This window comes from Hyla sarda, chromosome 5 (genome assembly GCF_029499605.1).
Source record: "Hyla sarda isolate aHylSar1 chromosome 5, aHylSar1.hap1, whole genome shotgun sequence".
Classification (NCBI taxonomy): Eukaryota; Metazoa; Chordata; class Amphibia; order Anura; family Hylidae; genus Hyla; species Hyla sarda.
The window spans coordinates 204,934,876-204,954,640 of record NC_079193.1 but is presented as its reverse complement, the minus strand read 5'-3'; the positions used below and the strand labels follow the sequence as shown (position 1 = coordinate 204,954,640).

General features: G+C 45.1%; 1 protein-coding gene across 1 annotated transcript in view; it reads right to left on the bottom strand.

Annotated features, from left to right (window-relative positions):
- The window catches only part of LOC130272631 (glutamate decarboxylase 1-like), a gene marked incomplete in the record, with an annotated part of 57,059 nt that overhangs the window by 5,050 nt on the left and 32,244 nt on the right, over nucleotides 1-19,765 (bottom strand). Inside the window, 4 exon segments of the mRNA XM_056518460.1 lie at nucleotides 4,467-4,583; nucleotides 16,440-16,494; nucleotides 17,245-17,324; nucleotides 18,400-18,515. Of these exon segments, the coding sequence (XP_056374435.1) occupies nucleotides 4,467-4,583; nucleotides 16,440-16,494; nucleotides 17,245-17,324; nucleotides 18,400-18,515 (368 nt within the window).

Genomic DNA, 19,765 nt, shown 5'->3' with positions numbered 1-19,765 from the left:
ATTTTCCACTGTTGAAAATCTGCACCAGAGAGCATGCCCCATTAAAACTTGCAGAGGAATGTTTTCTGAAAAAGGCTCTCATGCCAGCCTTTAAGTGTCATGTATTAAGGGTTGTATAATATTATTGAATCTGGTGCATTGTCAGGACCCCAAAACTGTTCCTCTTGCCAGGATATACAGTATCACTTGTAATGATCAGTCTATACTAACTTCTGTACATAAACTGAAGCCAGTAGCTGTTCACGGAACAGCAGGGGGAATCCATGGACAACAGCTGTTTCGTCCATCACCATATACTTATTCAAGAGTCTCAAACAGCTGTGGTGTTAATTGTATCCCCCTGCTTTTTCGTGAGCAGCTCCCCCTGCTGCAGTATGTATTATGCACAGAACATATTAAAGACTGATTAAGTTTCACCAATGGTGAGTGCAGTTGTTTTATTTCTTTTAGATGGATTATAGCTACAGTGTTGACTATTCAACAGAGCACCACCTAAAAAGTGGTATATTGTACATGACCCTGGTAATGCAGCCTCTTTATAAGTGCAAATTATGTCCCACAAGTTAGGAGTGCCAGACCAACTCTTTGTACTCTGTGAAATAATACAAATCTCAATTTCATTTAACAAAAAAAAAAAAAAAAGTGTTCTGTGCAAATCTAACTAATTAAAGTTTTAAATGTGTGGTGTATGACTGGGGTGATGCACCATTCGTGACGCTAGGGTAGCGTTAATCGCTGCGCTCCAAGGTTTAGACAGTTCTCCTGGGCCAAGTGCTTAAGACAATGTCCACAGATGCAGGGTTATGGAAAACTTTTACTGAGGCAGTATTGTTGGTAAAATCCTTGGATCAGAGCAGGAGAGATTCAGAGTGAGTAACTCATTGGAAGCCTATTGCCCTGCTTGGACTTGTAGTTGCTTTCCCTTGACTTTATTATGGTTGCTGTAGACTTTATACTTTTGCTTTAGTCTTGGGACAACCCACGCTGACTATAGACTGACTGGAAAATATTCCCTCGGAGCTCCTAGCTTATCACCAGGCTCGGAACTATGCCTGTGGGATGGGGTTCTTTGAAATGGAGTGGAGGTAGATTTTAAATACCTCCCCCCCCCCCCCCCCCCCCCCCCCCCCCCCCCCCCCCCCCCCCCCCCCACCCCCCCCCCCCCCCCCCCCCCCCCCCCCCCCCCCCCCCCCCCACACACACACACACACACTACATAAGGTTTAGGCAGGGGGCATCAGACTCACATGGTTTACTCTGCATGCCTTACCTTAAGGTTACATTAACACTGACAAACATATGCATAGCACAAAATGGCATCATAAAGTTATAATTTACCCTGAAGTAGTAGGCCCAGTACAGAGATCCTGAAGTGCCTGAGGCAACGTTTACCTGACAGGAAACAACCTGTACTGGGACACCACAAAAGTATCTGCTAACAGAAACTTAAAATAAATAAATAAAAGGGGGAGCAATCTTCAAAAGAGCCACATTATAAATATAGCAAAAAGAAGGAAACACGAGGGCACTCGCGGTACTTCGTTTACAGCAGGCTTCTTTATTCAGGTAGCGGTTAAACACATGTTCTGGTGGGCAGTTCGCCACGAAATAACTATCTTACCACATGCTCGCTCCTGGCGCCCCGCCAGAAAATGTGTTCAACCACTACCTGAATAAAGAAGCCTGCTGTGAACGTAGTACCGCGAGTGCCCTCGTGTTTCCTTCGTTTTGCTTTGTTGAGATTGCCGTATCTCTATGCATGGGTTGTGCACCAGGTGAAGTCCATCACTGCCGGAGTTGCCGTTCCCACCGCTGAATCTGTCTAGTACCCTATTGTCCGCTACCTACGATATCTACCAGTGCCAGCATCTGTACCTCAGTCAATGTTGGGCATTATAAAATATGCTTGTACTGTATGTGCTCATATATTAAAATCCTAAAACACCATTTCTGATGCAGAAAACCTCCAAATACATTTTAGTTGTTATACCTACTGTACAGTTAATCTGAAACTGCTCCTTATTGTTGCATTTTTGCGTAGACATTTTAAATTACATAATGTGGATGTGTTCACATGTAGTATTAATTATATTTTTTTTTGCCAGAACCAGGAAGTGAAGCGACAAAACTATAATGGAAATATCAGCAGTGTTTAGTTTTGGACACTAAACATTGTAATATAAAACAAGATGACTAGTATAATCGTAAACACACATATACACATATCTATTGGAGAAAGGAGGATGCTAGCTCCAGGAAACAGCCTCACTCTTGTCCTTAGTTTGTGTGTGATATTGCAGCTGCAGGCTGGGTTGACATACATCAAGCTTCCGGGATAGTTTCCCTCTAGCGTGCAACGGAAGGAAACTGATGCTAGAATTGATCCCACTCATTTGAAATGGGACAATTCACCAATCATCAAGGGTCTCAATTTTGATGCCGGATGGTTGGACAAGCCAGAGGGCACCGGACAGGGGCAGCTAGCTGCGTTCCTGTCCACTGTCCAGAAACCATGGATGCCATACAACTGATTACAACTTGCCATCAGTTGTGGCAACAGTTGCGTCGAGATCTAGGCTGAGTTAACCTTTTAGGACCACATACAACCTGAGGACAGGTGTGGTGCCGTTTTCTTTTCAAACCTCCCCTGGATAAAAGAGGTAAATCTACACTTATTAATGACGTTCTGACGCACAGTACCTGTCAATGCCGCTGAGTTTGATTCTGTGTTTTTTTGACAGCAGCAATCCTCCCTCCCCATGCTGCCTACAATAGCACAAAGTGTTCATTAGACAATATAAACATTGGTCCAAACAATAACATTTTAGTGTATGTTCACACTGGCAAAAGCAGCCCCAAAATAAGTCGTTTTCATGGTATGTTTGAAGAGCAGTGACAAGTCACTTGTTTTATTTCAGAGCTGTTTTTGTTTTTTGCCACATAATGTTTTTGACCATTTCCAAGTCAGTGGAAGTTTAAAGTGTACCTGTAGTCAACCAAAAACGTTATATAATTTAGATAATACCATTATACGTACCGTATTTATCGGGGTATACCACGCACCGGCCTATACACCGCACCCTCATTTTACCAAGGATATTTGGGTAAAAAAAGTTTTTTACCCAAATATCCATGGTAAAATGAGGGTGCGTGTGTGCTCGTGTATACCCCGATATACCCCCAGGAAAGGCAGGGGGAGAGAGGCCGTCGCTGCCCGCTTCTCTCCCCCTGCCTTTCCTGGGGTCTAGAGCACTTGCTGTCGGCCCCTTCCTCACCCCCTGGTTATCGGCGACAGCCAGGGGGAGAGAAGGGGGCAGCGGCACCCATTGCGGCGCCGCTGCCCCGTTGCCGTCCCCCCATCCCCGGTGGCATAATTACCTGAGTCGGGTCCGCGCTGCTGCAGGCCTCCGCGTGCGTCCCCAGCGTCGTTGCTATGCACGGCGCACATGACGTCATGCGCCGCGCCGTTCAGCGCATAGCAACGACGCCGGGGACCGCACGCACGGAGGCCCTGGAGCAGCGCGGAGCCCGACCCAAGGTAATTATGCCACCGGGGATGGGGGGAGGCAACGGGGCAGCGGCGCCGGCAATGGGTGCTCGCTGCCCCTTCTCTCCCCCTGGCTGTTGGCGCCGCTTCTCTCCCCCTGGCTATCGGCGCCGGCACCGACCTGGCTATCGGCGCCGGCACCGATAGTCAGGGGGACAGAACGGGCAGCGGCGCCGATAACCAGGGGGTGAGAAGGGCCGACAGCAGCGCTCTAGACCCCAGGAAAGGAAGGGGGAGAGAAGCGGGCAGCGACGGCCTCTCTCCCCCTGCCTTTCCTGGGGGTGTATTGGCGTATAACACGCACACAGACTTTAGGCTAAAAATTTTAGCGTAAAAAGTGCGTGTTATACGCCGATAAATACGGTATATCTTTTATATAAATTGTTTAAAAAAAAATGTGTATATTTTTGGGTGAAAAAATGCTGTCTCAGCTATTGCATGTGAGTCTCTATGAGGAGTCCAAATACAGGAAGGGAGGGCAAGACAAGCAGGGCTTTATGCAGGCTCCTGACTTGTCAATCATCCTCATGTGTGACCGGGGTCATGTCACATATCCTCAGTGTACAGAGCCCTGCTTGTCCACCCTCACTTCCTGTATTTGGACTCCTCAGAGAAACAGGCAATAGCTGCAGGGAAAAAAAATATTTTTTAACCAATGTATATTACAAATTAAATATATATATATATATATATATATATATATATATATATATATATATATATAATTATTTATTAATGGTATAATCTACACTATATAAAAAGTTTGTTGACAACAGGTACACTTTAAAACAGGGCATGTACACGCAAAATAAGGCCAAAACAATGCTTTGTCATGACAGATCAATTCCCCAATATACATTTAATTGTTACAGACTATATATAAAAAAAGAAAAAAAAAAAAAAAAAAAAAGGACCTTACATCAACATGCATCCAGAGCCCATGCTTCTCACAAATGTCAGCTATCTTCATAAAGGGATCAAATGCTCCATACACTGTAGTCCCAGCAGTGGCACTTACATAGAAAGGTACATGTCCCTGCAAATGAAAATGGTTATTCAGATTCAGAGTTTTGCTTTCCATTAGCAATTTCAAATAGTTATTCAGGAAAAAGAAAAACCCAGCTACTTTTTATCAAAAACCGCTCCCAGTCTGTCTTTACAGATTTTGTGACCACATTTATGACTACCTGTTACATCAAGCCAGGATCCTCATTTCTCTCTATCAGAAAACAGAATCAGGGATAACAACTCCCCCAGAGTTTTAGCTTTTTGGGGGATGACATTCACCAGCAGCCAGTCACCCCTGTGATGTCACAGCCCTATATATTCGGCAGCCATTTTGCAGCGAGTCATCATTCATTACACTGCATAGAGATAGGACGGACATCTGTGTGTGTGTTACACAGAAAAGCTCATTCCAGCAGCGTTTCACATACTAGTCACATCTGCGTTCTGGTGGACAGAGAGCAGTGTTTTTTTCACTGAAAAGGATTTTTACTGCAGCCATTAACCTCCCAGTCACTTTCTTCTGCATCGTATTACAGAGAGGGGCAGACAGTTTTTGAAGCGTACAGTAGCGCATTTTTCTGCCCTCATAAGTGCATGCCACATAAGGACATCTAAGTAGTGTACTGTTTTGTACCTGTTAATCTCTCATGGGCCTAGATACTGTGAAATTCCAGGCAAAAAGTACTCACTGTCTCGTGTTCCAGACAAATACTGTTTTAAGCGTAGTGAAGCCTATTGTACTCCCCTCACATACAAAGTATGTCATACAGAGAAGTACCAGGAGGGACAAGTGGCAGCAGGAGTGGCAGCGAGAGGCCTAAGCTCCCAGTATGAGCTAGTGGTCATGTCTTGACCAGCAACCCATCTGCCATCATAGATTGGTTAACACAGTCATCCACTTAATCACAAGTGACATCTGACACTCCCAGTCAACAGTCAGTGGGTTCCTCAGACACAACCCTTGGCATGGCCCTGGAGCAATTCCTGTCCTCCCATTGCTGCTGTCCTATGCCGTCCCTCCCCTACAGAAGTATCTTATGCGGTGAGTTCAGCTCCACTATTCACTGAGGATGATCTAATAGAGGCCAGTCAGCAGCTACTGCCCAGCCAACAAGTGGAGGAGACATCCACTGCTTCCTCCGCTAGCTGGGCAAGTAGTGATGAGGAGAGTGACGTGGGAGGCAGTGTTGCCAGAGTTCAGGGTCCTGAAGCAGACACTGTTGAGGAACCTGAGGAGGACATCAGTGACGTGCAAACACTTATTGATGATGAAGTCGATCGCAATTGGGAGCCGGGTGCAGAAGGGGCAGCATCATCATCATCATAAGAAGAGAGTTGCAGGTTGCCCGTGAGGCAGCAGCTGAGCCAGCAAGGTGGTAGCATGCTTGGCAGAAGTGAAAATTCTGGAGCCAAAACATGCCAGGGGGAGACCACCTACTTCGCAGCAGCCTACCTTCCCGGGAGGTAGTGGAACAGGGGTTCCTGGAGACGGCGGCAGTAACAGTCAAATTAGTGTGGACTGTTGGTGGGAAAAAAATCAGCTACTCATGGCGCGGCAGTTTTTCATCAAGCATCCAGAGGAGGTTCACATAGCCACATGCAAGATATGTCAGCAGAAGGTGAAGAGTGGCCAGGGTCCCAATGTTGGCACCACGGCCCTGTGTCAACATATGCCTCGCCACACTAAAGCGGCCTGGAGAACAGTGTCTCCGATGTAATGGTCCAGCCTGCTGCAACACCCAGTGGCACGCCACTCCATCTTTCAGCCAGCCAAGGCTCCACCACCTCAGCCAAAAGGGAGCTGTGTCATACCCTCCTGTCGCTCCAGATGCTCCTGCTCCTCCTACTTTTAGTCAGCCATTCCGCCAACAATCCATCAGTGAAGCCATGTCCAAGAGACAACAGTATGCACCCACTCAACCAATGGCGCAGAAGCTGAATGTGCTCCTAAGTTGCTGGTGCTGCAGTCCCTCCCTTTTCAAGTGGTGGGCTCTGCACCTTTCAGAAAACTGATGGCTTGTGCCGACCCGAGGTGCAGAATGCCAAGCAGTCATGTCTTTGCGAAGGCAGTACCAGCCCTGCACAATTTTGTGGAAGAGAAGGGGGCCAGTCCTTGAGCCTGTCAGTGTGTACCAAAGTGCATGACAGTGCCAACGTCTGGAGCTGTAACTATGGTCAGGGACAATACATGTCCTTTATGGCTCACTGGGTGAATGTGGTTCCTGCACAGCCACAACACCAACTTGGACAGGTCACACCGCTTCCTCCTCCATGCTCTCAGGCCATTGGTCCTGTGACAGTGTGTGACTCCACCTCATCTTCAGCCTCCACTGCCCAGACAAGTCTTAGTGCCCCTTCAGCGTACCATGTATGCAGGGCATGACTGTCACGCTGTTCTTCACATGGTTTGCCTTGGCAAACGGAGTCACACAGGGGAGGTACTGCAAAAAGTCATGCGTAAAGAAATCCGAGCATGGCTTAATCCACGAAAACTGGAAATGGGAACCATGGTGACTGACAACGGGAAGAACATCTTGTCTGCGCTGTGACTGGGAAGGCCGAGCCATGTGCCCTGCATGGTGCACGTGTTCAATCTGGTTGTGAAGAAGTTCCTGAAGTGATCCCCCCCCCCCCTCCATTTGCAAGACATCCCAACAAGGGGAAGGAAACTTTGCATGCACTTCATCCACTCGTACACTGCAAAGCCCACCCTCCTTGCGCTGCAGCGTCAGAACGGTATACCCCAACATAGTCCGATTTGTGACGTTGCCACACATTGGAATTCCACCCTCCATATGTTGGACAAACTGTACAAACAGAAATAAGCCATCACCGATTTCTTGATGATCCAAGTGGATAGGGGTACTCCCCTGTGTAACTTCAATGTCAACCAGTGGCAGCTCATACGGGATACCTGCCGTTTGCTCAGGCCCTTTGAGGAAGCCACATTAGTAAGTCACCAGGATTACAGGATGAACGTCATTCCACTTGCTTCATCTACTACAACACGTGTTGGAAACTATGGCTGGTCAGGGCAAAGGAAATGTGGCACCTAGATCTCACAGCCACATGAGCCCTGTGGGGGCTGAACTGGAGGAGGAGGGGCAAATGGGCGGTTTTTCTAGTCATCTGACAGGAGAGGTTGAGCAGGAGCTAGAGGGTTATGAAGAAGGCGAGATAGAGGACCCAGACACACCGTGGCAGTGTGCAGTGGAGATTGAGGCAGGGAGTCCCTCCGAGTCACTTGCACAAATGGCACGATGCATGCTCACTTGCTTGCGTAGTGACAGCCAAATTGTCACCATTCAGCAGCGGGATGACTTCTTGATCTCCATCTTATTGGACCTTCGCTACCACTACAAAATAGGGGCCTTTTTTTTTTATTTAGTTTTTTTTTTTTTTTTTTACACCCACTGAGAGGGAGGACAAAGTGACCTACTACAGAGGCATCCTATGTAGTCAGTTGGCCAATGCCTATAGGCGTCATCATCCATCCTCTCGCAGGTCTGAATCGGGGGGGCCCCCTGCGCTCACCTTCCACTGCCATGGCTGCTGGGGAGGGGTGGGGTGGCAGGAGCAGTACCAGCTCCATCAGCCTGAGTCTACAGTCGCTGATGAGTAACTTTCTTCACCCGCATAGTGAAGCAACTCATCAGCAGCAGGTACACCTGGAGCAGGACCTGAACCAGCAGGTGGTGGTGTACCTTGATATGCCCATGCCAACACACCTTGAAGATCCGCTGGACTTCTGGGCAGCCAAACTTGATTGGTGGCCGCAACTAGCAGAGTTTGCCATGGAAAAGCTGTCCTGCCCGGCCAGTAGTGTGCCATCAGAGCGGGTGTTTAATGTGGCGGGGGCCCATAGTCACCCCAAGGAGAACTTGTCTGTCCACAAAAAATGTGGAGAGACTGACCTTTGTGTAGATGAATCAGGTATGGATCAGCCAGGATTTCCAACCACCAATGAATGATGCATGAGAGTAGATTGACCATGGTGCCACACCAACACTTCACAAATATGGATAGTGCCAAACAGATGCAGCTCCCCAGTTACAAACATTCCTCTGCATCAGACCTTTTCCCTACCTTCATCACCTGGTACTGGTATTGCCACCCACCGCACCACTCACCCCGGGTAACTTTCAGGACTCCTGATGCTGCTGCTGCAGCCACCTCCAGGTTGTCTCATTCAGCCACTATATGGTCTTCTCATGCTTCAGCCAACTCCAGGCTGTGTCATTCATCAAATATATGGTTTACTGATGCTTCAGCCAGCTCCAGGCTGTCATTTAGCAACTACATGGTTTAGTGATGCTACTGGGCCTAGAACATTACACACACACATATATATATTTATTATATAAAAAAAAAAAAAAAAAAAAAAAAAAAATATTTATAATATATATATATATATATATATATATATATATTATATATATACACACACACATATACATATACACACACACACATATATATATATATATATATATATATATATATATATATATATATATATATATATATACACATACATACATACATATACATATACACACATATATACACACACACACACACCTTCAATGGATATTTCTTAGAGATTGTGAGGCCCTATTGTCTCCTCATCTGCTGCCAACTCCATGCTGTGCCATACAAACACTATATAGTCTCCCCTTGCTGCCAGAAACTCCAGGCAGTCATTCAGCCACTATATGGTCTCCTTATACTGATGCCACCTCCAGGTTGTCTCATTCAGCCACTATATATGGTCTCTTCTCATGCTTCAGCCAACTCCAGGCTTTGCCATTCAGCCAATTTATGGTTTACTGATGCTGCTGGGCCTGGGCCTAAAAAGTTTTTATGGTAGCACTAGCTACCCTAAATCTATTTAAATTTCAAAATTTGTCTTTTAATCTTAGGTACTGTGAAGCCCTAGTGTCTCCTCATGCTGCCGCCAACTCCAGGCTGTGCCATTCTGCCACCATATGGTCTCCTCATGCTGCCAACACCTCCACACTGTCATTCAGCCACTATTTGGTCTCCTCATACTGATGCCACCTCCAGGCTTTGTCATTGTGCCGCTCTGCGGCAGTGATTCTAAAAGAGATGCCTGTAATCTGCATGTCATTCTGAATAACAGTATTTCCCTACCCCAGCACACTCCATATGCGTGTTAGAACACTTTATATTGTTCTACACTCCTATTGAGGCTCTCTGTAGTCCAGAAATAGCAAATACATTTGGATCAAACCGAATTTTCCTCGAAAAGACGAATCGGCCGAATCAAATTTTTCAAAAGTTTGCTCATCTCTACTGATAACATCTCATTACATTTTTTATACAGTCTAATAAAACTACATACCCGCCTTTGGGCAAAAGTAAAAATATGAAAATTTGGAAAGCTGACAATCTTCCAAGGCCTGTCTCATTGATATACTGAGATTATCATGGCTACATGTTTTTTTTTTTTTCACCTAACCTGGTTAAGTCCCTCTCCATTAACTCCTGGAATGTATCCAACACAGGACATCTGGATCCACATGCCAGGGTCTTTTGGGCTAGAGGACAAAGTAGCTTGTTCCACAGGCCAGTCCCTCATGAAATAGCAGGGCCGCACCATTGAGACATTCAAGTTTTTTTTCAGTTAAGAAAGCAAGGGCCCTAGCCCTCCACCTGGACTTCCTGTCTCCTCTCTGCCTGTGCCCTTTCTGACGCTGTACTGTTTCACTATTATATTGTGTAATACTGCTATATTATGTTATGTATTTTCTTGAGCACTGTACCCCTTTAAGTGCAACTGTCACAGATTTTCAACCCCTCAGACCAACACCATGAATGCAAAGATTACTGTTGCAATGAAGGGATACTTTTGGATGTTGTTTAGAAGTCTCTATAAGCCCAAAAAATGCTTTTGTGGGGTCAGCAGTCGTCGAATAGGCGTGGCTAGGCCCTACAGCCACCACTCCTATCCCCTGTACTTCAGTGCTGGGACCACTGTGTAATTGACACAGGTCCTCAGCGCATGCACCCCTTATCTTCTTTACATGCATGCTGTGAATTCTCTGATCAACCGCTCGCTCCCAACATCTGCCTCCTCCGTGCACCTGTGCATTGCTAGAGGCAGAGCGCACACTCACACACTGCCTCTAGACATAGTACCCTGCACATCTCCAGCACTGACAAGAAAGAGGAGATCGGGAACTGTTATCTAAATTATGCACAGCACGCATCTTTGCATTCATGGTGTCTGAGGGGGGGGGGGTTAAAATCTGTGACAGTTGCGCTTTAAAGAGATCGAGGCAGAGCGACCAGGTGATCCTGACTGCCTAATGGAGGACCTCCAACCTAACCCTTAATGTAGGGTAGGGGGAGGAGAGTTCAGTTATGAGGTGAAGGAGAGAGAGGAGAGGCGAGGCATTTTCCAGCTATTAAGCTTAGGAGAAGCCTAAAGGAGAATAGGTCTACGCACGCAAAATCTCAGGAAGAGAGCAGGTGCGCAGGTGAATTGTCAAAGCCTGGCAGTAAGCTAAAGCTATGTGGGGAAAAATATCTATGTCAGTCAAGTTAAAGCTTTCGGTCAGCGTATGCTGCCACTAATCTTCAGGATGCCTTCAATGGCCACTATAAATCCCAACAAGGCATTAGGCTCCCCGGGTTTCACTCTACCCATCTCACTGCACAAACTTCTGTGTTGTAAAAGACCTGCTATCTCAATCAATGTATCGTGCGCTGGGCTCAGGAGAAGTTGTTGTATCCTCGTACCATGTAGGTTAATGGTGCCCTGGGTGTCACAAAGTGATACATCTAACCACCCCGAGTCACGTACCACAGTCTGTACAATTCCCCGTGTAGTAGAGTGTGTGAGATGCAGGACAGATGGAATTACCCTAGGGGTAGATGGCATTAACCCCTTGTATTCGTGATGCCAGGGTTTGGTTTATCCTCAACACCACCCGAAGGTATACCGCTGGATCCTGGGTTAGGCACGGGGGGCAATAATGACTCCGATGCCAAGTTGCGGACAACGGTAGCTTTACTGAGTGACAGATGGTACAGTCTATACAGTTCAGCCCACGGAGGTGACCAGTGACTTTAGAGACCTTAAGGGCTTGCTGGTGTGGTAGCTTGGGGGTGTAGGGTATGGGGAGTGTAGCTGTGCGGGTATCAAAGGGTGCGCGTTAATCCTTACTATTCATGACGCCAGGGTGAGGGCTCCCCTATAAAGCTTTTCCTACCGCCGCCCTTCCCAGGAACGATAGGGAGGTAGATGATAATAGGTTTGAAGTAGATAATCATAATGGATTGTTCACAACCGGAAAGCTTCTGTAAACAGCGTTAACTTTACTGAAGATTTTCTGTACACTACATTAACATAACAGTCTCTTATCATAACAGCTTCCTTTAGAGATTTACAATGGTTGGGACTTTTGCTTTTAGTCTATCGCGCTGTTCCAAGGGATTTAGGGTAATTAGTTGCAGTCCAGTAGTCACACTAGCATTAGCAGGAATTAGAGTAAAACTCACGATTTTTGGTTCTGCTGAGGCCGTAGGTTTTGAGGCCTAGCGTCTTTGAAAGTTGCGAAGCACACCGTCCTGTTAGTCCGGAATCAGCAACCCAAGAGAGCGATAATTGGACGCAGCACCCTTATATGGGCAGGGGCTGGACTAACTCTAATTGGTCCAAACGGATGTCAATCACCATTACAGAGGTTTGTGGGTAACATGTGACCCAAGGACCTCCTAAGGTCCTACAATATACCATAGAGGTTATACCATAGAGGTTACTAGCATGGTCACATGACCGAAGGTCCTGCAACGCTGAACAAGATAAGTACTATACATTCCTATATAATATAGCTATAATTATTAATATATACATTTATTAATATTAAAGTTAGACTTAAGGAGAGGCGACTAGGGGCTGTCCCACCTGAGGAACCCTACCTGAACGTAGTTACTCTGACTTTGGGGACATCTGCCCTAGGGACTGGATGCAATACGGTACCGGGACACCACACTGGGACTTGCAGTAGATTTGGACAATTTTAGTGCAGGCCACTCTGACTTGGCAGTAGATGATTGACTTGAGACTGACAATGCTGTGGTTGCAGCTAACTTGTAGAATTGTGGCTGCTGGAATGACTTGAGGCCTCCTATGGACTCCAGACACACTCTAGGACTTGACTGCACTGCTACTCAGCAGAAAGAGAAAAAAAAAAAAAAAAAAAAAAAGAGACTCCTCCCAGGGCTTTTAGAGATGAGATTCTGGTGGGGTTCCATAGGTCACTGATAACCTCCTGGGTTATGCTCACATGACAACTGGTGATCACATGTTAACATTTTCTATATGCATTATACAGTATAACACATGGCAAACAATATATACATAAGGGGACTGGTGTAAGGGGGCCCAGGGGACACTGTAAAGAGGCTTCCTGACAGGGCAGCAAGGGTACGGGGGCACAATTCCCTTACTGGGCCACCATTTTTATTTTTTTAATGACAATTTAAGAGTGCTAGAATAGATCGATATGTTATATAACATCCAGCATATTCTTCCAGGGTATTAATAGTCACAGCTTTATTGTAGAGCCATAATACAGGACACTGCTTATCAAATAATCCACAATATAGAGAGAAAGTGTAAGTCCGGCACTGCAGTCCACAGATAGAGTCTATGGGAGACTGAAGCTAGGTAGCAACACCTGGGTGGCTATTCGGGGGTGCAATCCAGGGAGAAGCAACAGAGCAAACAATCTTCAGTGTAAAGAAATGAGATGCACTCACCCAAGCCTATATCTCCTGCACGTATGCTAATCTCTTCCTGTCTATATTTGAAAGGAATGTTACGCCGATCGCTCCAGGTCCCTGCTCCTCTCCGGAGCGCTCGCGGCGTTTGTCTCTGTGCAGCGCCCCGGTCAGACCCGCTGACCGGGAGCGCTGTACTGGTGTCACCGGCGGGGATGCGATCCGCGTAGCCCGCGGGTCGCATCTCAATCTCCTCACCTGCCCCGTCCTCTGGCTGTTCAGTCCCGGCGCGCGCGGCCCCGCTCTCTAGGGCACGCGCGCCGGCTCTCAGAAATTTAAAGGGCCAGTGCACCATTAATTGGTGCCTGGCCCAATCAGTACCTCCACCTGTGCTTTGTATATAAAAACCCACTTCCCCTTCCTGTCCTTGCCGGATCTTGTTGCCTTGTGCCCTGTGAAAGTGTTTAGTGTGTTCCCAAGCCTGTGTTCCCAGACCTTCTGCTGTTGCCCATGACTACGACTCTTGCTGCCTGCCCTGATCTTCTGCTACGTCCGACCTTGCTCTTGCCTTGTCCCTGCGTACCGCGCCTGTCTCAGCTGTCAGCTGGGGTTGAGTCGCTATCGGGTGGAATGACCTGGGGGTTACCTGCCGCTGCAAGTCCATCCCGCTTTGCGGCGGGCTCTGGTGAAAACCAGTAATCCCTTAGATTCCGTTCCCCTGGTATGGCCCACGCCATCACCCCACTGACACAGAGGATCCACCACCAGTGTCCTCGTTGCATACCAGTCCGGATCCTGACAAGGAAATTTATTTTTTCTAGCAAAAATCCTTTTTGTAGTAATATGAAATTGCTGTTGCGATACATGGATGATATCCTGGTAGTCTGGGAGGGAAGTGAGGACATGTTCAATAATTTTGTTGAATATCTTAATAAATCTAATGATATGAATATGCTCTTCACCTCACTCTTTGGGGATCAGGAGATTGACTTTCTGAATGTGAAAATTAAAATGGTCCAGGATAATTTGGTGACCTCAGGCAGCCACTGCGAAAAATTCGATACTCCATTTTGACAGCTCCCATCCTTTACATGTACGTAGGAGTATTCCCTACAATCAATTCCTCCACCTCAAAAGAATAAATAGTGACAATGATAATTACTATAGTCATGTGGGAGAGATGAAGGACCGTTTTTTGGAGAGACACTACCCCCAAAACATTATTGAACATTGTTTCAAAAGGGCAGAAACTATTGAAAGGTCCTCTCTATTAATGAGCAAAAAGAAAAGAAGAACAAATCCTGAAAAAAAAAAACACTTTGCATTCGCCAATAGTAACATGAACGAAATAATTAACACTGCTATCCATAGTAACTGGTATAGGTTGCAAAGAGGTCCGGCCTTAGCTAAAATAGCTAACAACCAACCTCATTACCTTTAGAAAGAGCACGACACTGGGAGTGGGAGACATTTTTAGAAAAAATGCCAGAATTAATGCTCAGCTAGGTAATGAAAAGAGTTACTGGCTTACAGAAAACGCACCTAAAGGCAACTTTGCGTGTAGGAACTGCTCCTATTGTACACAAATTTTAGCTAAAAAATCTTTTACAGTTGGTGGTATTCATCGTGTGGTACACCAGCTAATCACATGTAGAACGTCATATGTGGTGTATATACTTATCTGCCCGTGTAACTTTGTTTATGTAGGGAAGACGATTAGGAGCCTGTTCACATGATTTAGAGAGCACCTGCGATCCCTGCATACAGGGAAAGGTGCTCACAGGCTAATCTCGCACATTAACGAAGTTCACAAAGGGGGACAGCTCCATGCTAAAGTTTGCAGGACTAGAAAAAAATAGAGTGTCCAAAAAACAGAGGAGATTGTCATAAAATGCTGCTCCAGTGTGAGGCTCGTTGGTTCAGCAGACTGGAAGCCTTAGGGCCAACAGGTCTGAATGATCGCAATGACCCGAGTCCTTTTTTATAACTGGTTTGTAAGTTTTTATCGGTCTGCACTGTTACCTGTATTGTTGACATATCACCATAGTAACACTGTGATTGTCTATTTAACACTCACCTGTGGGCGGCGGCGCAGATCGCCAGCCTGATGAAGTGCGCTTGGCGCCAAGAAACAGTTCCGTCGCTGTGAGGCTGCTCCCCCCGCATCTACCCGCTGTGCCTTTTTTATGAACAAAGAATAAAGTTTGCCGAAAGATATAGGCTTGGGTGAGTGCATCTCATTTCTTTACTCTGAAGATTGTTTGCTTATCAAATAATGCAGTATTGCATTATGGATCTATAATAAAATAGAATGCTAATACCCCAAAACAAGGTGCTGGACTTTTTCCTATGAGCTTGTGTTCACACAGTATTTTAGGCAGTTTTTTTTATCCATAAACCACCTTTTTACAGCTCACACCATGCCAAAAAATAAAAAATGATAAAGAGTTCATGTCTCAATATGCAGTTTAACTCAATAGTAAAGCCCTCATATCTATTAATTTCAGTGCCATCATTGTTATGGCTGTAATATTAAATAGCAGGTCCTATGTTTTGCAGCCTTTAAGGGTAGGGTCACACACCAATGTGCATCCCCCAGTGACCCGACAGTGTGCCTCCAGCTGTTGCCATAGGGCCTGCTTGCAACAGCAAGCCGCCGCTCCGAGCATCCACACAGGGGCCTGCGACTCTGTGTCTTCAGACATCGAGGAGCAGCCGTCTGTAGCTAAAACAGGTGGACCACTACTGTGTGCTTGCACTCAAACTGTCTGATCGCAAGAACCTCCCTCCCCCCTGCGATCTCCGGGCCAGCTCTGCGGTCACAGAAGCCTGGGGCTTCCGTGATAGAGACGTCATGCCACGTCCTCTCCATTCATGTCTATGGGAGGGACGTGACAGCTAGTACACAGCAGTCACGCCTCTTCCCATAGACATAAATGGAGGGGGCATGGTGGCTGTGTTCGCCAGTCATCCAGCACAGAGCGAAGTTTGTTCCGTGCTTCAGTTGACTGGGGTGCCCCTGCAGGTCCCCAGCGGCTGGACCCCTGCGATCAGACGTGTTATCTAGCAATGGAGTACCACTTTAAGTAACTAGTAAGTATTCTTAAGAAGGTTTCTAGTGTATGCAGCTCACCTTTCTCTTCTCAGACAGTATCTTTTCTTCCAAATCAGATGGTATCATCTTCCCCCTGACAATACAACAGGAACAATAATAATTTTAAGCTAAACCATGTTTTAAGATTAATTTACTTCAACTGAAGATTACTACCCTGGCAAACAGTATGGAATCTGTGCGGAATTCAGCATGGGGAAATTCTGCCATGTGAATAGACCCTTAGGTAATGACAGTCATCAATAATCACTCATTTGTGCCAATTAACCCTTTAATTGCAATTAATTTTAATGACAAAAGGACTGCTGCAGGTGTAGGCTGCCTAATCTGCACCATGATTTTGGGGTGCCAGTTGATTACAATAGCCAGAGTCCTTTACTAGGCATTTGTGCCTGCCATAGTAGATCTGCTTGTACAAATAAAAAGAAAAATTCACACACACACACACACACACACACACACACACACACACACACACACACTTCCTAATAAAATAAAAGCTGAACAGACCCAGAGTAGGACGGTACCTAACACAGTGTGAACTTAGCCCTAGCTTTCATCAGGTAGTGGGCATAGCAGCTATGCAGGATTCAGAGTGTGTTCTGGACATGCCCTATCACCTGTATAGGGGTCAGCTACCCACATAACTTTCGTCAAAAGTGGATCCTGCGTTTTCTGACACCAGCTTTATAAAAAGAGGTTTCCTGTCTGATGTGAGTCATTGAAATGTAGCTTAGAGAGGTCCATTAAGTTATACACTACTTTCCTACAAGATTTTAGAATAGTAATTTTACTGTACATTCAGCACAGACTGAATAGAGCTCACCTTTCATCGCACCTAACCGCAATCACATTTTCTACTCCAATGCCAAGTGCAGCAGATGCTTTCTGAAAGGAATAGTGACTCTACAGAAGCAACAAAAAATATTAAGTAAACAATAAATTACATTTCAGATTTAATGTGCACATTCAGCAGCTTAGGGAATGCATTTCCACCACTAAAAAGTACAGTACACATTCACTAAGTGTTAAAAAAACCCCATAGGGCTGTGTGTCCACCTAGTTTTTTTTTTTTTCTTTATTATTTTTTTTTTTTTTTTTCTTTTTAAACTTGACAGTTTGAGCCAAAGCCAGAAGTGTATCAAAAGGAATGGAAAATATATAAAGAAGGACTTCTACTTTTCATTTCCCATGGATACACATCTAGCTTTTGCAGTTTAAAGAGAAAAAAAAATAGCTATATTATATTATATTATATTATATATTATATTATATTATATTGTATATACATATACATATATACACACACACACACACACACACACACACCTAAAATCTGAGACCTAAAAAAAGAAATCTCTAAATTGCTGAAATTCCGTAGTGTACACTGTGCAGCCGAATTCCATTGCCGGCAAAGGAATTCTGCTACATCAGATTTGCAACCAAAAGTGGGAGATTTCTCAAAACCTGTATAGAGGAAAAATGGTCCAGTTAACCATAGCAACCAGATTGCTTTTATTTTCTTTTTAAAGGCCTTCGAAAAAAAAAAAAAAAAAAGAAAGTCAATCTCATTGGTAGCTATGGGAGACTACGCAGGATTAAATAAATCTCCCCCAAAGTTCCTGAGCGCAATTCTGGTGGGAAATTCTGTAGGGTGAACCTGGCCTTATTGGTTCACCGGTAGGGTCATCAGAGTTTCCTGCCCAGACTTTGGCTCCTAACCTTTCCCGGACACTTCCTATCATTCATACATTCTACACAAATTTCCCAGTCTGCTACACATATCAGTACTATCCTGCTACTCAGGAAACGGTAGTTCAAAAGGAGCACAAGGTGGCCGTTTTTACTGTGTAATCCCCTATGCATATAATGAATGGGCCTCAATCTGGAAGTGGACTTCGCGCCTCCTCTGCCAGCTATGCCTTCGGCTCCTATCATATACTGCAACTACTGTAGCTGGTTGGTCAGGATTTCTACATACATGCTCTGAAGTGAAGAGAACAATCCTTGGTAGTGCAGCCATTCCTTTTGTTTTTACAATAGGAAAAAACTTGTATCGAGCTACGTGAACACTGTACAAGTTTGATATAGTACCACCTAAGGGGTAAAAAAAAGATATATCAATGCATTATTAAGCAACAACAGCTTTTTAAACAAAAATCTAGGAAGGCATGTATAAACTATACTGTATGGCTATAAGATCGTACATAAATGAATAAAGAAAACAGGTTTATAACATCTTGGATGTACAAGCAAGGAGAGAGACAGACAAAACAAAAAAACACGAAAAAAAAAAACAAAAAAACACACACACACACACACACACACACACACACACTCTCTACTAAAATACCAAATATTTCTGTTATTCGCCACACTAACTTTTCTGTGACAGGAAATTAAGGTGCGCCAGGAACTGTGGGGCCCCATACTGCTGGAGTATGTCTCCCTTCACACATACACACACACACTTACCAGTCCCTGTATGCATAGTGTAGCTATGATCTTTTATCAAAGGATTGTTTCACCACTGTATGCCCAAAACTTTTTGTAAAAAATATAGCGGCATTAGGGCATTTTTGTGGGAACAAAAAAGAAAAAATTAAATAAAATTTTGTCTCAATTTTTGTCGTATAGGGTGTGGATGTGAATGGTGTATAAAGGTATAAATGTGAGAGCAGAATAGTGAGTGCAGCTCTCGAAGTGAATTAATAAGGCATACTGTATTTACACACAGACACCCTTTCTACACACAGCTAACTTGCCTGTCCTGTTGTAGGACTTGTGAGGTCATGGTGGCTCACAGGAAGGTCCTTAACCCCTCCATTGTATAGCAGTGAAGGGAAGATTTATCTGCACAGCTGACAGATTCCTTCCTGCAGCCGGGGACATGCTCCCTTGGGGGTACTCCCGTGGAATATTTTATTTTTTTATTTTTATTTTTTATCAACTGGTGCCAGAAAGTTAAACAGATTTGTAAATTACTTCCATTAAAAAATATTTACCCTTCCAGTACTTTTTAGCAGCTGTATGCTACAGAGGAAATGCTTTTTTTTTTGTTTTGTCCACAGTGCTCTTTGCTGACACCTGATGCCCATATCAAGACCTGTCCAGAGCAGGAGAAAATCCCCTTTGCAAACCTATCCTGCTCTGGACAGTTCCTGACATGGGCATCAGGTGTCAGCAGAGAGCACTGTGGACAAGACAAAAGAAATTCAAAAAGAATAGAATTTCCTCTGTAGCATACAGTTGCTAAAAAGTACTGGAAGGGTAAAGATTTTTTAATAGAAGTCATTTACAAATCTGTTTAACCTTTCCGGCACCATTTTTATTTTTTTTTATAATCA